We start from the raw sequence: 16,621 nt of genomic DNA, 5'->3' as shown, positions 1-16,621 counted from the left end.
TCTCATCATAGAAGGCGATTAGATTAGTCAGGCATGACCTTCCCTTGGTGAATCCATGCTGACTGTTCCTGATCACTTTCCTCTCATGTAAGTGCTTCAGGATTGATTCCTTGAGGACCTGCTCCATGATTTTTCCGGGGACTGAGGTGAGGCTGACTGGCCTGTAGTTCCCAGGATCCTCCTTCTTCCCTTTTTTAAAGATGGGCACTATCTTTTTCCAGGCTAATGTACATCTCGAAGAACAACAGCTACAAAAAGGTGAGTAACCGTTTTTTCTTCTTTGAGTACTTGCTCATATCAATTCCAATTAGGTGACTCCCAAGCCTTATCTTGGAGGTGGGGTTGGAGTCAAGGAATTGCAGACTGGAGAATTGCCCTGCCGAAGGCCGCATCGTCACTTGATTGGTGGACGATGGCATAGTGTGACGTGAACGTGTGCACCGAAGCCCATGAAGCAGCCCTGCAGATTTACTGGAGGGGTACGTGTGCCAGGAAGACTGCTGACGAGGCCTAAGCCCTCGTGGAGTGAGCTGTGACAACAGGCGGAGAGACCTTTGCTAAGTCATAACAAGTACGAATACACACTGTGATCCAGGAGGATACCCGCTGGGAAGAGACTGGCAAACCTTTCATCCGCTCCGCTAGAGTGACGAACAACTGGGCTGTTTTGCGGAACGGCTTCGTTCGGTCTATGTAGACAGAGAGTGCCCTTCTAACGTCCAATGAATGCAGCTGCTGCTCACGGAGCGTGGCGTGCGGCTTTCAATAGAAAACCGGCAGGAAAATATCCTGGCTGACATGGAAGCGGGACACGACCTTTGGTAGGAAGGCCAGGTGAGGCCTAAGCTGCACCTTGTCCTTATGAAAGATGGTATACAGGGGCTCACATATGAGGGCTCGTAGCTCAGAAATGTGTCGTGCCGAAGTGATGGCCACTAGGAAGGCAACCTTCCAGTAGAGGAGCGAACATGAAGCTAGCAGCTCAAAGGGAGGACCCATGAAATGAGACAGGACTAAATTGAGGTCCCAGGCAGGGACAGGGGGCTTCATCGGCAATGGATCTTTTCTAGTTCTTTTCGGAAATGTCCCATGATAGGGTTTGCAAACACTGAGTGCCTGGAATCGCCAGGGTGAAATGCCAAAATAGCCACGAGGTGAACCTTAAGAGAACCGAATGCCAGGTGCTGATCTGTCAGGTGCACCAAATAGTCCAGGATGCACAGGATTGAAGCCTGGAGTGGGAGTACCTGCCATTGGGCACACCAGATAGAAAACCTTTTCTATTTTGCTATGTAAGTGGTTCTGGTAGAAGGCTTGCGGCTTTCCAGGAGCACCTGCCTCACTGGGTCCAAACAGGCGAGCTCTGCTTGGTTCAACCACGGATCCTCCAGGCCATGAGGTGAAGTGACTGAAGGTCCGGGTGGAGGAAGCGACTGTGATTCTGCGAGATGAGGTCTGAAGTGAGAGGTAGATGAATCGGTGACCAGATCAATAGGTCCATGAGGATGGGGTACCAGCACTGGCGAGGCCAAACTAGGGCCACCAGGATGATGTCCACCTTGTCCCTGCGGACCTTGAGAAGCACCTTGTGGATGAGAGGAAATGGCAGAAAGGCGTATAGTAGTTGACCGGACCATGGATTCAGGAAGGCGTCCGCAACCGAGCCCGGGCTGTGACTCCGGAAAGAGCAAAAGGTTGGGCACTTCCTGTTGGCCTGCATGGCGAACAAATCTATTCGGGGAAGTCCCCAGTTGTGGAAGATGGAGTGGATGACGTCCGGACAAATCGACCATTTGTGTGTGAGGAACCGCCTGCTCAAGCTGTCTGCCAGTACGTTCTGAATGCCCGGCAGGTATGAGGCTTGGAGAAGGATGGAGTGGGCTAAACAAAATTCCCATAGGAGGAGAGCTTCCTGGCAGAGAGGAGATGACCGGGCTCTGCCTTGCTTGTTTATGTAAAACATGGCCGTAGTATTGTCTGCCAGTACTGCTACACAGTGGCCCTGCAAGCGGAATAGGAACGCCTGGCATGCGAGGTGGATTGCCCTGAGCTCTTTGATGTTGATATGCAGAGCCAGTTCCTCTACTTGCCATAGGCCCTGAGTCGTCATGCTCCCGAGATGTGCTCCCCAGCCGAGCGCCGATGCATCCGTTACCAATGTCAGAGTGGGCTGGGGGGCGTGGAATGGTACCCCGGCACTTACCATGCAGGGGTCAAGCCACCATTGTAGGGAATTGAGGGTATGTCTTAGAATGGTCAGCACCATGTCCAGACTGTAGTGGCCCGGGCGATACACGGACGTAATCCACGCCTGCAGGGGCCTGAGCCACAACCTGGCATGCTGCACCATGTCGGTGCAGGACGCCATGAGGCCCAGCAGCTTGGGGCACTGTCTCACCATGGTGGTGGGAAAGTTGCAAAGGCCGGTGATTACCTGCACGAGGGCTAGACGATGGGCCTCTGGGAGGAACGCTCTCGCCTGATTTGCATCCAGGACTGACCCAATGAACTCTATTGTTCGTGTTGGGGTGAGAACAGACTTGCTGACATTCAGAATAATGCCTAAGCGGTCTAACGTGTCCCTGACCAATTGTACCTGTGATTCTACCAGCTGGCGAGACAGGCCTCTTATGAGCCAGTCGTCTAGGTATGGGTAAACGTACACATGGTGGCGGTGAAGAAAGGCTGCCATGAGTGCCATGCATTCGGTGAAGATGCGGGGAGCCGTGCACAGGCCAAACAGGAGAGCCGTGAACTGATAATGCGTCTTGTCTACTATGAAACCGAGAAAACGTCTGTGAGACGGGTTGATTGAAACGTGAAAATAAGCATCCTTCATATCGAGGGCGGCGTACCAGACTCCCAAATCCAGGGAGGGGATGATCATGCTCAAGGAAACCATGCAGAACTTTGAGTTGACGATGTACGTGTTGAGTTCCCTTAGGTCCAGAGTAGGCCAAAGACCCCGCTTTGCTTTGGGAACGAGGAAGTAGCGTGAGTAGAAACCCTTGCCTCTGAACTCCCGAGGTACCTCCTCCACTGCTCTAAGAGGGAGGAGGGACCGGACCTTCTGGATCAGGAGTTGCTCGTGAGAGGGGTCCCTGAAGAGGGATGGGCAAGGGCGGTGGGAGAATAGCCCGCCTCTACTGTGTGGAAGACCCACTGGTCCGATGTAATAAGGGACCATGCATGGTAGAAGCAGGATAGACTGTTCAGGAGGGGAGAATAACTGGCCAGGATATGGACTGGTAATCTGTCCTCATGCGCACCTTCAAAATGGGTGCTTAGGGCCTGGAGGGGGCTTGGACTGTCCCTGGCCCTGACCGGAGAGAGGACGCAATGGTCTGCGCCTGGTGTATCTGCTCCTCCAGCGGGAGAAGTCCTGCCTGGGCCTACCGGGGAAAGACTGCTGCTGGGTGGGCTGGCACTTAAACTGCTTTCTTTGAAACGCCGGGGTATGCATGCCTGGAGACTTAATTGTGTTCCTTGAATCTTTCAGGCTATGCAACCTAGAGTTGGTCTGTTCAGCAAAGAGCCCCTGATCATCGAACAGAAGGTCTTGGATAGTTTGCTGAACTTCCGGCGGGAGACCCGAGGACTGAAGCCAGGTGTTACATTGCATGGCGATACCAGATGCCAGTGTACACGCTGCCGCATCCGCGGCATCCAGAGAGCCTTAAAGAGCAGTCCGGGCCACTAGTCTGCCCTCCTCGGCAATGGCTCCCAGCTCCTGCCGAGAATCAGATGGGAGGAGCTCCCTGAACTTTTGAATAGCAGACCAGGAACTATAGCTGTATCTGCTAAGGATTGCGAGCTGATTAGCGATTTGTAGGGAGAGGCCACTGGTAGAATAAGCCTTTCTACCAAAAAGTGCCAGACATTTTGCATCTCTTGATTTAGGGGCAGGCCCCTGCTGACCCTGTCTTTCTTTTTCCGTTTACTGCAACCACCACCAGGGAGCATGGGGGAGGATGGGTAAAACGGTATTTGTACCCCTTAGTGGGGACAAAGTACTTTCTTTTGGCCCCTTTGGCCATGGGGGGATTGGAGACTGGAGTTTGCCAGATTGTTTTGGCATTCAACTGAATGGTCTTTATAACGGGCAGCGCCACCCTAGAGGGCCATTCTGGTGTCAGAATGTCCACTACGGGGTCCTCTTCTTCCATGACCTCCTCCACCTGGAGATTCATGTTTAAAGCCACTCAACGTAGGAGTTCCTGTAGGGCCCGGTAGTCCATGGGTGGAGGGCCGGATGCGGATGTACCTGCCACCGCCTCATCAGGAGAAGATGAGGAGGCAGCGACCGGCAGAATCGGGTCCGAGACAGCCCCTTGGTCCACTGGCTCCAGTTCCTCCTGGGCACTGGGTGTAGCCTCCACAAGGGTGGGGCTGGATCCAGGGTTTGTGTGGGGTCCAGAAAAGGATGACTAATGGTTGCCTCTGGAATAAAGGACCTAGAACATGAAGGCGGAGGGACGCCTGGAGGGGCGCCCTGGGCTTGGTGATATGCCCAGGGAGTCTCGAACTGCCACTGGGGCTGCCAGTGGGTGCTGAAGAGTCCCATCCGAGACTGCCCAGACCTGATCAGGGTGTCTCCGATGCTCCTGATGCCCTACCCAACCTGGGGGAAGGTGACTGGGAGCGAGACGCCCAAGGAGGGGCAGTACGCTGTGCTGGGGGGGGTGCCGCGGTCCCCCGACAGCCAGAATGGGTACCATACGGAGCAGCAAGATCCAGATGGTGATTGGCAGTGCCATTGTGGAGAGCGGTACCAGGAGATCGATTGGTGCCGAGATGTTGGACTTTGTCTTGGTGGAGACTGGCCACAGGAGTGCGACCGCGACTGGTGCCGCGATGGAGAACGGTGCCATGCCACAGAGCGGTTTCGCGAACGGTGTTGCGGAGAGGTGCGGTGCCGCAATGGGGAGCAGTGTCGGTTCGAGTGGTGCTGTGGGGTCTCAGACCTTGACCTAGACCTTGAGCGGGACCATGACCTGTCAGCCAATGACCACCTCGAGCGGGAGTGGCTCCAAGGATCAGGGCTGTGAGACCAGTGCCGCGAGTCAGACCGGAGCCGTGAGTCAGACCGGCGCGGAATCTGGGTGCGATGCCGGGACTCAGAGTGGTGTGGAGATGTTGGTCTGGGGGCAGATGTCCCAAAGATTGCCGGTTTGCCTCTTGATGGTGCCGGGGCTTGAGATGGTTTAGGCCTCGAGACTGGAGACTTGGGCGCCGTCATCTCAATGAGCCCTCTGGTAGCCTCAAAGGTGTCGGGTGTGGAAGGCAGTGTAACCTCCTCCACCTGCAGGGAGTCCGGTGGTACAGGGCTTCCCGGGGAGGCGGGGGTTGGGGAGGACGAGGCCAACTGGGAGGTCTGTCAGCCTTATGTCCCTGGTCTGCACCGTGTCCCGTCGAGGGTGCGACTACCACCTTGGGTCTTTTTGGGGGCTTCTCCGTGGCCTGCTTCTTATGGGTGGCCGGGGAGTGAGAACGGTGCACTCGTTGAACGGGAAAACCCCTTCAAGCGTTAATGACTATATTTAACGCTAAAGATAACAGATAACTAACACTAGAGATAAATAGAGTAGCTAGGGTGTAGTAGCACTTGCGAACAAGAGACCACTGTTCCAACAACTGTCACTGGCGGTAAGAAGGAACTGAAGGGGGGTCAGGCCGGCAGGGTCATATATAGAGCACCATATTGGCGCCACTCCAGGGGGCTCCACAGCCGGCCCAATGTGTAGCTGCTAGGGAAAAGTTCCCGACATCCGTGCGCACACACTTAACTGGAATTGATATAAGCAAGCACTTGAAGAACTACTGTTGTGTCATTCAGGCGCCCTAAATTAGAATAATTTTGGCTTGGTCTTGTTTGATTTTCCTAAGAACTCTATGAATTAGAGGAATTGTGTGTAGACCAAAGAAATCTTACTCCCTATTCTAAAAGAAAACACCTTCAAGATGAACTGATTGCCTGTCCTATTCTGGAGCTCAACATTTGGAGATATATTTTGTTGCAAACAGGTCTGTTTCCAGAAACATCCACAGTAAGTGTATGTTTGCTACCAAGTTCTTGAGCAACTACTTATGCTGATCATGTACGTCTCTGCTCATCAATCTGCAAGTATGTAGGCAGAAAGCTATACAATCAATTTAGTGTACTATGCACTACTCCCACAGAACTATAACCTTTCTGTCCATCTGGCTAAAATGTGGTCCCCCAGCTTGTTCTTGTGAAATATTGCAGTAGTATTATCAGTAACTACTTGAACTGCATTGCCCTGTGATTAGGGAGAAAGGACCCTATATGAATAGACGGCAATAGAAATACTAACTACATCCAAAGATTTGACAAGTTCTTCCAGTTGACAAATAAAAGAGACCGTTCCCTCAGTACCCGAGAGCATAGCAGATCCAAACGAGACCTTGCTGGTGCAAGAAGTTTAACTTGAACTATTTTGGGAGAAGGCTCCTTTTGTGGCTGCCTTTCTTCAGCCCTTTCAAATTCAGGGTAATACCTAAGAGAAGGCCAATATGACTGCATTGCTCACGGTGGCACCTCCAATCTTGCCAGTATCCTCTAGAGAATTCCCCATCATAGCCCCTGGGTGAGAGAGGCTGATCTTGTGTGCCATTTGCCTTTATCTGTTAACTTTAAGGGTACACTGCAGATATCTATTTTAAGGGCTTTTGAAGAGGAGAGGGTATAGATTTGTTTAAGTTATAGTTGGTTAATAATAAGTGGGTAAGTGCTGATTTGTGAATTCTTGACAAACTAAAAATACATCTTGAAACAAAAGCATCTTAGAACACAGAATAGCTGCAGAATTGTAACTCTAAATAACTGTATAGCTTAACACCTGATCTTTAATATTTGACTGCTCTAATTTAAAGGAGTTTAATTATCATTTAAAATGAATTTTGTATGTCAATTCCTGTCATATGCGTAGGAAACTGATTTTCATTTTTTTAGTTAGCTTTGATTTTGTTGAAAGTTTAAAATTAAATTCCAAACTAAAAATCTATTACTGAAGGTTAAAATTTATTATAACTATGAAAATAATGGACAAAAATAAAGAATTTTAGGTCCTTGATAATTTAAATTTAGAAGAACTAAAATTCTCAGAATGCTCATTTAATTAATGTCTGAACATTCTGCAAAAATGAGTCATAAGTCCTGTTTATGTCAGAAGTGCTACACAATTTTAAAACTATGCAGTTAATACTGCCAGCCATTTGCACAAGATACTTCATGAATAAACATGATTAAGAATACAGAAATAAAGAATGACTTCACCTACCTGTGGTTGCTGATTGGGATAGAGTGGTTTTGTTTGAAGTTAAACTTGGAGTCAGTGGTATGCTTCGCTTCTTTATCCGCTCTATTAAAGATTCAAATTCATCCTCTGAGCTGTCTGGCCCTAATGCTGCACTATGTCGTAGTGCCATGGTCTGAGTGTTGTTCCCTGCACGTTCTTCCCAATCTCTCTCTTTCCCATCAAGAGATGAATTTGGACTATATTTGGAAATATCAAACTCTTTCTGTTTTTGTGAAGGAGTTTGCTGTATGTGATGCAGGTTGTCCTTCAAGCCCCTCGCTTCAGTTTCTTGGCAGTGTTCAGACCATGTACTTTTAATGAAAACAGAATCATCATCTTTACTGTCACTTAAAATCTCTGGATACAGCCATTCCTGAGAGTAAGTGTTTTCCTTTCTAGAAGTCACTGGCTTCTTCTGGGTCTGAACATTCTTCACTACTACAATTCAAAAAGAAAAATACAAAGACTTCAGAGACTTTAGCATTTATGTTTTAATGTAAGTTAATCAGAGCCTTTGGAAAACAGGAAAACACCAGGCAGAGAAAGGTATCTTAGCAACTTCCTCCAACCCATGCTCATTCACACCCAGGATCACACTACTTTCCAGTTGCACTGCAGATGATAATCAAAAAGGTATGTATGTGGGGTCTACTTTGTGCCAGCAAAAGGGGTTTAAGTCAGTCTGATACAAGATAAGAATAACTAGAGAACACTTTATTACAGCCACTCTTTCTGATAAAAGAAAGCTTCTGCAGTTATGCACACATAAGAGTTTGTATTTAGCTGATTATATGGTCAATTTTATTTCTTAAATATGCAGCATGTGAAAGGGCACTGAAGAGAAAAGACTTGCCTTTGGCAGCTGGATTTTCTTATAAGTAAAAGATTCAAATATGGAAAGGACTTTAAAGAGTACCACAAGTGAAGATATTGATATCCCGGTGTTAAAACAAGCATAACAGGAAGGAAGAAGAAAAAGGGAAGGATCATATGGAGGAATGGGAAATTGAGAATGAGGAAGGAGAGAATTAATCCAGCGAACAGAATTGAACCTGTCCTGTTATCTTACTCTAAAAGGGACCAAACTTTTCCAAAGCTATTTCTGTGCTTTTCCTAAAGAATAATTTTGAGCTCTGAAGAATAAGCATTCTTTCTCCACCCAGCTAAAACTTTTGTCCCCTCTTTGTTGCTGGATGGCTACTTACCCTTCTTGCTTGTTGCATTCTTTCTTGTAAAATTGGAGAAGTCTTCCCTGGAGTCAATGATGATTTCATTCAAACTGTAGATAAACAATAAAATGAGGCAAAGGAAGCCAGGAATGACTTGTGTCTTGATATAGGTAAAGCTGACAATAAAGCAGCCTGGTGCAGTGTTCTAAGTTATTCACTGGAAATATCCATTACCACTGAAAAACTCTCTCAACATAACTTTTCATTGTCAGTTACATTTTGTCAGTATTTTATCATTAAACTTCTGAGCAAAAGACAGAACTCCATTTCAAGAGATGAGAACATGCTTGCAAACTAAGTTCAGATATTGAAACAGACCATCATCATTTTATCCAGGAACAAGAATGAGGGATACAGATATGGAATCATAAAGATAGAATTTATAAAATTCTACTTAAAAAATCACAGTGTTGACCAAAAAGGTTGCCTTTAATGTGAATTTAGCACTTGTGAAAGATGCAAAGCTGTCAGTACTGTTAAATCCTCAATCCATAAAAATCCACAGTGTACAGGCTGCCACATTGCAAACCCCCACACTCCACTCCCACTAATATGCCTCATTCCTAATCTGCAGGAATCACTTCAACTGGTAAAAAGGGAGTTCTGTTTCCATGAATCATTCAACACTTGGTGCCTCCACCAAAACTGCCAGCTATGGGAATAAATTAGTACCAGAGCCAGCAAAGATTGAGTGTTATGGACATCTCTTCCTTTACAAAACTCACCAAGACCAAGTCACTTCACATAGTGGTCTAATGACTGCCAGACAATAACTGTAAATCCAAAATTTAGTTAGCAGTGAAACTGGTGACAGAGGTGAAAGGCTCCATTTGAGCAGGGGGTTGGACTAGATGACCTCCTGAGGTCTCTTCCAACCCTAATCTTCTATTATATCCCATTACAAGCTATACAGTGCTCCAAAACAGTAACAAAATAGTGAGATGTGTGCCTCCAAATAACAAAACTTCACATCTATGTAATGTTTTACATTTTAAAAGTGCCATAAAAACTTTAGTTTTAAAAACAGCCTTATGAGTTATTGATCTTCATTTTACAGTGGGAAAACTAAGGCACAGGCAAGAGAAGCAATGTGACCAAGGCCACACTTGGAATGAGCAGCAGAGCCAGGATTAGAACTCAGAATGTTGACTTCTAAACCTGTGCCCAATCCTCCAGACAATGATGACATCCTATGCAAATGAGAAAAGATCTAATTCATTTTTCCATATTCAAAATAACTCATTAATGGGACATTTTGGCTGCCAGGCATTAGACAAAAAAGTCTCTCTCTGACTAACTGTAGACAATTCAATAATTCCAGGACCCACCTGCTATTTTGTTTCTTAGAGACTTGATGTGCTAGGGATTTTGGAGTCTTCATTCTAGATAAAACTAAATCAGAATGTGAGAGAATTACATTACAGGAAATTTATTTTAGCTTTCTAAAAATGATCCCATTGCATGCCTTAAGGGCATATATAAACAACATTTTTTACAACTTTTATTTTACCAATAGTATCCAAATGTCTCTAGAACAAGGACCCTACTTAATCTCACAATTAAAACTCTCAGCTTTTCATAGCAGAAGCAGTTCTTTGGCTACCCTCGCCCTCATCATTCAACCCTTGCCCTGCCTTAAGGCTTGGGAGAAAGGATAGGCTTTGCAACAAAGAGATTCACTGTAAAAAGGTATTCCAGAAGAAAATCATTCTTTGCAGCCACAAGGAATACATCCTCTCAACTCTCATTGAGAAAGCAAGATTAACATTCTAACCACTCTTTACTTACATAGTTCAAATTCTTCATCACTACTGGAAGAAAAGGGCAGAATAGACCTGAAAAATAAAGCACAAAACAGATGTGAGGAACACAGCCTCTTCAGAGGTGAGGAAGTTACTCATCTTGTGCAATAACGGTGGCTCTTCAAGATGTGTTGCCCTATGGATGCTCCACTATAGGTGTTATCTGCACCCCAGAGCCTCTAATCGGAGATTTTAGGTAGATGTGTCCATTCGGCCCGCACATGCACTCTCCCTTCCTTGAGGCTAACTAGTGCTGTGCAGGCAAACCACCCTCAGTTCCTTCTCTACTGCAGAGCCCCTTGGCAAGAACTCCAAAGGAGAGGGGAGGAGGGCGGGTTGTGGAGCGCCCTTGGGACACACATCTTGAAGAACCATTGTTACTGCACAAGATGAGTAACTTCCTCTTCTTCTTTGAGTAGCGTCCCTATGGGTGCTCCACTGTAGGTGACTCCACAGCAGTATCCCCCATGGAGGGGTGGGGCTTCAGAGTGGAATCTGTTATTGACGATCGTATTGTGGAGCCAAAGATGGCATCAAGACAGAGTACCAGGTAATTGTGTAATGATCTGGAGAAGTATGGGCAGAAGCCAAAGTCACTGCCCTACAGATTTCTGAGATGGGGACATCTTTAACAAACATGAGCTATGTGGAAATGGATCTTGTGGAGTGCATGTGGATCCCTGATGGAGGCAGCAGGTTATGTGCAAGGGGTAACAGAGGGTAATGCAGCTGGAGACCCATTTGGAGAGTATTTGCGCTGATACGGCAGACCCCTTGGATATTTCCACAAATTAAAGGAAGAGTTTGGGAGACTTCCTAAAGTCCTTAGTCCTGTCCAGATAAAAAGCCAGAGCTCTCCTAATGTCCAGCATATGCAGTGTTGCCTCCCTGCTGTCAGAATGGCTGTTCACCTGTGCAGCGCTAGTTAGCCTCAAGAGAGGGTGAGTGCATGTGCGGGCCGAACGTACACTGCTATCTAGAATCTCTGATTAGAAGGACAGGGGCACTGACACACTTTCAGGGGAGCACCCATAAGGACACTCCTCAAAGAAGAACAGATGGACAGACAACACTACACAGATCAAGATCACAACTGGTCAGAAAATTTCAGTTTAAATTTTTGACAGATATTCTGCAATTTTTTTTCCCCTCCAATTTCAATCAGCTCTAATCAGTTATTTACATTTCAAGTGGATAAGAACTCCAACTGCTTATTTCTGAAGTTATGGAAAGAGAAAATGCTTCAAAGAAGATTTCAGTATGGTTTAAGGGAAAATTTAATGTCAATCTCAGAAACTTGCCAACATATGATGAGCTAAAAATTCAACCTGGAAGAGTGGTCTCTATACCATCTTTTCCTAAACCGTAGGATGAGTCATTCCCCAATCATACAGCGCAGTAGTCCAGGGTCCTTTGAGACAAATTTAAAAAAATAAATAAAACCTCAACTAGAACCAGCAGTTAACCCAGTGGCATCACGGAGCAAAACTCACCTTCCACAGTAACATCAGCTTCTGGCAAAAGCTTTTGTAAACAGATAAGCCTTATTATACATGGAACAAGGATGGGGAGAATAGGTTCAAAAGCCAGTATTTCAAAAAGAGTAGAGCATTCTCTAAGCAAGGGAGGTCCTGCTTGAATGTCTCTGCTGATCATAACTATGGTGGTATGACATACAAAATGGGAAATGACTACCTAGGAAGGAGTAATGCGGAAAGTGATTGAGGGGTCATAGTGGACTGTAAGCTAAATAGGAGTCAAAAGTGTAACACTGTTGCCAAAATAAACAAGCCCAAATATCATTCTGGGATGTATTAGGAGGACTGTTGTAAGTAAAACACGAGAAGTAATTCTTCTGCTCTACTCCTTGCCGATTAGGCCTCAACTGGAATATTGTGTCCAGTTCTGGGTGCCACATTTCAGGAAAGATGTGGACAAATTGGAGAAAGTCCAGAGAAGAGCAACAAAAATGATTAACGGTCGAGAAAACATGACCTGTGAGGGAAGATTGAAAAAATTGGGTTTGTTTAGTCTGGAAAAGAGAAGACAGAGGGGACATGATAACAGTTTTCAAGTACATAAAAGGTTGTTACAAGGAGGAGGGAGAAAAATTCTTCTTCTTAACCTCTGAGAATAGGACAAGAAGCAGTGGGCTTAAATTGCAGAAAGGGAGGTTTAGGTTGGACATTAGGAAAAACTTCCTAACTCTCAGGGTGGTTAAGCAGTGGAATAAATTGCCTAGTGAGGTTGTGGAGTCTCCATCATTGGAGATTTTTAAGAGCAGGTTTGACAAACACCTGTCAGGAATGGTATAGATAATACTTAGTTCGGCCATGAGTGCAGGGGACTGGACTAGATGACCTCTCGAGGTCCATTCCAGTCCTATGGTTTCATGACATGGAGAGTGGCTCTCTCTCAAATAGGCAGCCTTTTACAGGTCAAAGCCAACACCTTAAATCAGAGTATTTGGACTGAAATTCAGCCTGCTAGGTCCTATCTGTGCCCCAGTCTCCCACAAAGACTGGGTTTGGCATTCAAAGCCACTAGGTGTTGTGTTCTGTATTTAAAAAACAATTAAAAAAACCCAAAACACAAACTCTCAGATTTAGAAGAAGGATGCAGAAGCTCTTCCAAACAGAAAAACAAGGTCTTAAAGAAAAAATAAGAACATGACAAAGATCTGTATAAAAGCAAGTCTGCAGACAACTTTATAATCACATAGTAAAGATAGTAAAATATAACTTTTGAACAGATGAGAGACCAGGCCTTTAATCTCTTTCAAAATTTTCTCACCTGTCATCCTTCGTGCGCCAGCATTCTGCATTCACTTTCTTTTTGGTCTTTATAACTTAAACCGAAAACAGAACAGATCATCTTTCCAGATAGGACTGCACAAAGAGGGAAGCCTCAAGGAGGTTAAAGTCAGGAGTTATTCAAGGAAACTCAGCTTCAAGGAAAGCCGTTTGTATAATTGTAGTGCCTAACCTAGTCATTAGGTCGAACCCCATTGTGCTAAGCACACAGAACAAGGAGATCCCACTTTAGAGAGGATATACTATCTTATCAGTCACTAATCTTCCACTCAGTAGCCACTTCCAACAGGATGGATTGATTTAAATAAAAGCAATTTAAATCAGGAAGCAAGAAACATTAGTTAAATAATCAATTTTAATTTTGTTTTGCATTTGTACTTTTTAGTTATTTTCCTAAGGAAAGGTTGATTCTCATTGGTCGATTACCAATAAAATAAGTCAATTTGTGGGGCTAAAAATAGCCTTAATACATCAACCTGTTTCACTCTGTATTTGCTGAACACTTCTGCCTTTGCTACATCATTAGCAATTTTACTGTCTCCATCTAGAACAGGGTTAGGATTCCTTTCCTTCCTGATATATTTAAACTCCTTAACACAGTCAGCCATAGATTTTCCTCCCAATTTATTTGGGTTCCCTTATCAAGTTTGCAAAAAGAAAAGGAGTACTTGTGGCACCTTAGAGACTAACCAATTTATTTGAGCATAAGCTTTCGTGAGCTACAGCTCACTTCATCGGATGCATACTGTGGAAAGCGTAGAAGATCTTTTTATACACACAAAGCATGAAAAAATACCTCCCCCCACCCCACTCTGCTGCTGGTAATAGCTTATCTAAAGTGATCACTCTCCTTACAATGTGTATGATAATTAAGTTGGGCCATTTCCAGCACAAATCCAGGGTTTAACAAGAACGTCTGAGGAGGTCGGGGGGGCGGGGGGGGGGAAACAAGGGGAAATAGGGGAAGTCACCTACTACAGGACAGGCCTAACAAAGAAAATAACAGAACGCCACTAGCCGTCACCTTAAGCCCCCAACTAAAACCCCTCCAACGCATTATTAAGGATCTACAACCTATCCTGAAGGATGACCCAACACGCTCACAAATCTTGGGAGATAGGCCAGTCCTTGCCTACAGACAGCCCCCCAACCTGAAGCAAATACTCACCAGCAACCACATACCACACAACAGAACCACTAACCCAGGAACCTATCTTTGCAACAAAGCCCGTTCCCAACCGTGCCCACATATCTATTCAGGGGACACCATCACAGGGCCTAATAACATCAGCCACGCTATCAGAGGCTCATTCACCTGCACATCCACCAATGTGATATATGCCATCGTGTGCCAGCAATGCCCCTCTGCCATGTACATTGGTCAAACTGGACAGTCTCTACGTAAAAGAATAAATGGACACAAATCAGATGTCAAGAATTAACACATTCATAAACCAGTCGGAGAACACTTCAATCTCTCTGGTCACGCGATTACAGACATGAAAGTTGCGATATTACAACAAAAAAACTTCAAATCCAGACTCCAGCGAGAAACTGCTGAATTGGAATTCATTTGCAAATTGGATACAATTAACTTAGGCTTGAATAGAGACTGGGAGTGGCTAAGTCATTATGCAAGGTAACCTATTTCCCCTTGTTTTTTCCTACCCCCCCCCCGATGTTCTTGTTAAACCCTGGATTTGTGTTGGAAATGGCCCACCCTGATTATCATACACATTGTAAGGAGAGTGATCACTTTAGATAAGCTATTACCAGCAGGAGAGTGGGGTGGGAGGAGGTATTTTTTCATGCTTTGTGTGTATATAAAAAGATCTTCTACACTTTCCACAGTATGCATCCGATGAAGTGAGCTGTAGCTTACGAAAGCTCATGCTCAGATAAATTGGTTAGTCTCTAAGGTGCCACAAGTCCTCCTTTTCTTTTTGCGTATACAGACTAACACAGCTGCTACTCTGAAACTTATCCAGTTTCTATACTTCATAAATTCTAATTTATATTGATTGCGATCTACTGCCCCTTTTTCCCATTTGTAATATAGGTTTTTTAAGCACAGTGCTGGCAGTGCCAAGGTCAGTTTATAGAACCTAGAAGAGGGTCTTGAAGCTGAGGAAGCCTGTTTAAGGGTCTGCATGAACCCCTGCCTGGAACCTCAGGCAGTTCAGCTGATTTCACCCACAGAGATTCCCAAGAGGAGAAAGGCCTGGAGCCTGAGGTGATACTCCCTAAGGGTTTGCACTCTGTAAGCCCTCTCCAGCACACTGGCCCCGCCCACCGCAACGCTTAATTTCTTGCCCTCGCTTCCCTCACAACTGCCTCAGCCCCTCGCAAGCTGGCTGGGTATGGGAAACAATCCTGCAAAATCACCTACTTTGTCCAGTCCCGTGGGGGGGTTTCCGTGTCTCATCCTCTGTGTCGGAGGACAAGAGTAATCGTCTCTGTTCAGAGGCCCCATCAGGACCAAGGTTACAGACCTGAGGGATGCTGACCAAGGGTCTGGGGGCTCCCAGCTGAAAGGGGAAAACAACGGAGGATGACCCAGCCCTCAAGCGAGCCCAGCTGCTTCTCATGCCCCTACAGGAGGGCCCGGCTCGCGCCCCGAGATTCCCCGGCAGGGCTCTGGCTCCCGCCCCTCGCCCGCCTCTCCCCCCGCGCTGTTCCCCGACAGGTCTTCACCCCGCAATGCACTCACCCGGACGCGCTGCCTAGGCCCGCGCGCCATCCTCGCGCGGAACCCGCGGCCGTTCAAACCGCCCGCCCGCCCGCCGCTCTGTTCAGCCCCCGCCACGTCCGGGGCGGTACTTCCCCCTCCCGGTCTGGTCGCGCATGCGCCGAGGGGGAGCCACGCTTCCACGTCCAACCGCAGCTCCCCGATGAGCCCCGCAGGTGCGGCCGCTGCCAGTGCGGGCCCGGCCCTCTGCGACCCCGTCCCCGCCAGCAACCGGCTCCAGGGCCCCGCGGCCGCCCTCCCCCGGCCCCGCAGGTTCTGAGCGCGCGCCCGGCGCCTCTTCCCGCGCGGAGACCCATGGGCGCGCCTGCCCCGGCCCCGCCGCGGCGAAGCTCTCCCGCTGGCGCCAGAGAGTACAACAAAAACACGCTGTCTGCAGTGATCTTAGCTGTAGTCATGTGTTTTTTATTAGGCAGTTAGCTGGAAACAAAAGCCTGTTACAATAAGCGAAGCGGCAGTGAAAGCAGCAACATCCCGCGCCAGGAACAACGCTCAACTGGCACCCGCAGCAAGTCTCACCGAGGGCGAGCACGTCCCCCGAAGGGTAAATGGTTTAGTTCAGCTTTGGGGCAGGTGTCGTAACTTGCAGCATCACTTCTTAAGGTATTTTTATGGGTTTAAACTAGGTAGTTTCAATTGTCCAAAGCGATAAGGCTGAGCTTTTAAAGAGTAGAATTTATAATTACACGCTGGTTATGGAGAGGGAGTGTAG

At 46.8% G+C, this 16,621-nt stretch overlaps 1 protein-coding gene across 3 annotated transcripts in view; it reads right to left on the bottom strand.

Annotated features, from left to right (window-relative positions):
* Window positions 1–15,950, bottom strand: part of GCNA (germ cell nuclear acidic peptidase) — a 54,848-nt gene extending 38,898 nt beyond the window's left edge. Inside the window, exons 1-7 of one of the 3 annotated variants that reach the window (XM_073358689.1) lie at window positions 15,874–15,950; window positions 15,553–15,691; window positions 13,144–13,198; window positions 10,337–10,383; window positions 9,877–9,940; window positions 8,525–8,598; window positions 7,302–7,757 (exon numbers count right to left, since the gene is read on the bottom strand). In XM_073358689.1, coding sequence (XP_073214790.1) covers window positions 7,302–7,757; window positions 8,525–8,598; window positions 9,877–9,940; window positions 10,337–10,383; window positions 13,144–13,198; window positions 15,553–15,691; window positions 15,874–15,903 — 865 coding nt within the window. In that variant the 5' untranslated portion in view covers window positions 15,904–15,950. Of the gene's footprint in view, window positions 1–7,301; window positions 7,758–8,524; window positions 8,599–9,876; window positions 9,941–10,336; window positions 10,384–13,143; window positions 13,199–15,552; window positions 15,764–15,873 lie in introns of those variants that run through there. The other 2 variants (XM_073358688.1, XM_073358690.2) reach the window with 2 other exon arrangements.
* Between the last annotated feature and the right edge of the window lie 671 nt (window positions 15,951–16,621).

This window comes from Lepidochelys kempii, chromosome 9 (assembly GCF_965140285.1).
Source record: "Lepidochelys kempii isolate rLepKem1 chromosome 9, rLepKem1.hap1, whole genome shotgun sequence".
In the NCBI taxonomy this organism is placed as follows: Eukaryota; Metazoa; Chordata; order Testudines; family Cheloniidae; genus Lepidochelys; species Lepidochelys kempii.
Note: the sequence above shows the minus strand (reverse complement) of the source record. Positions and strands in the feature narration are given on the sequence as shown.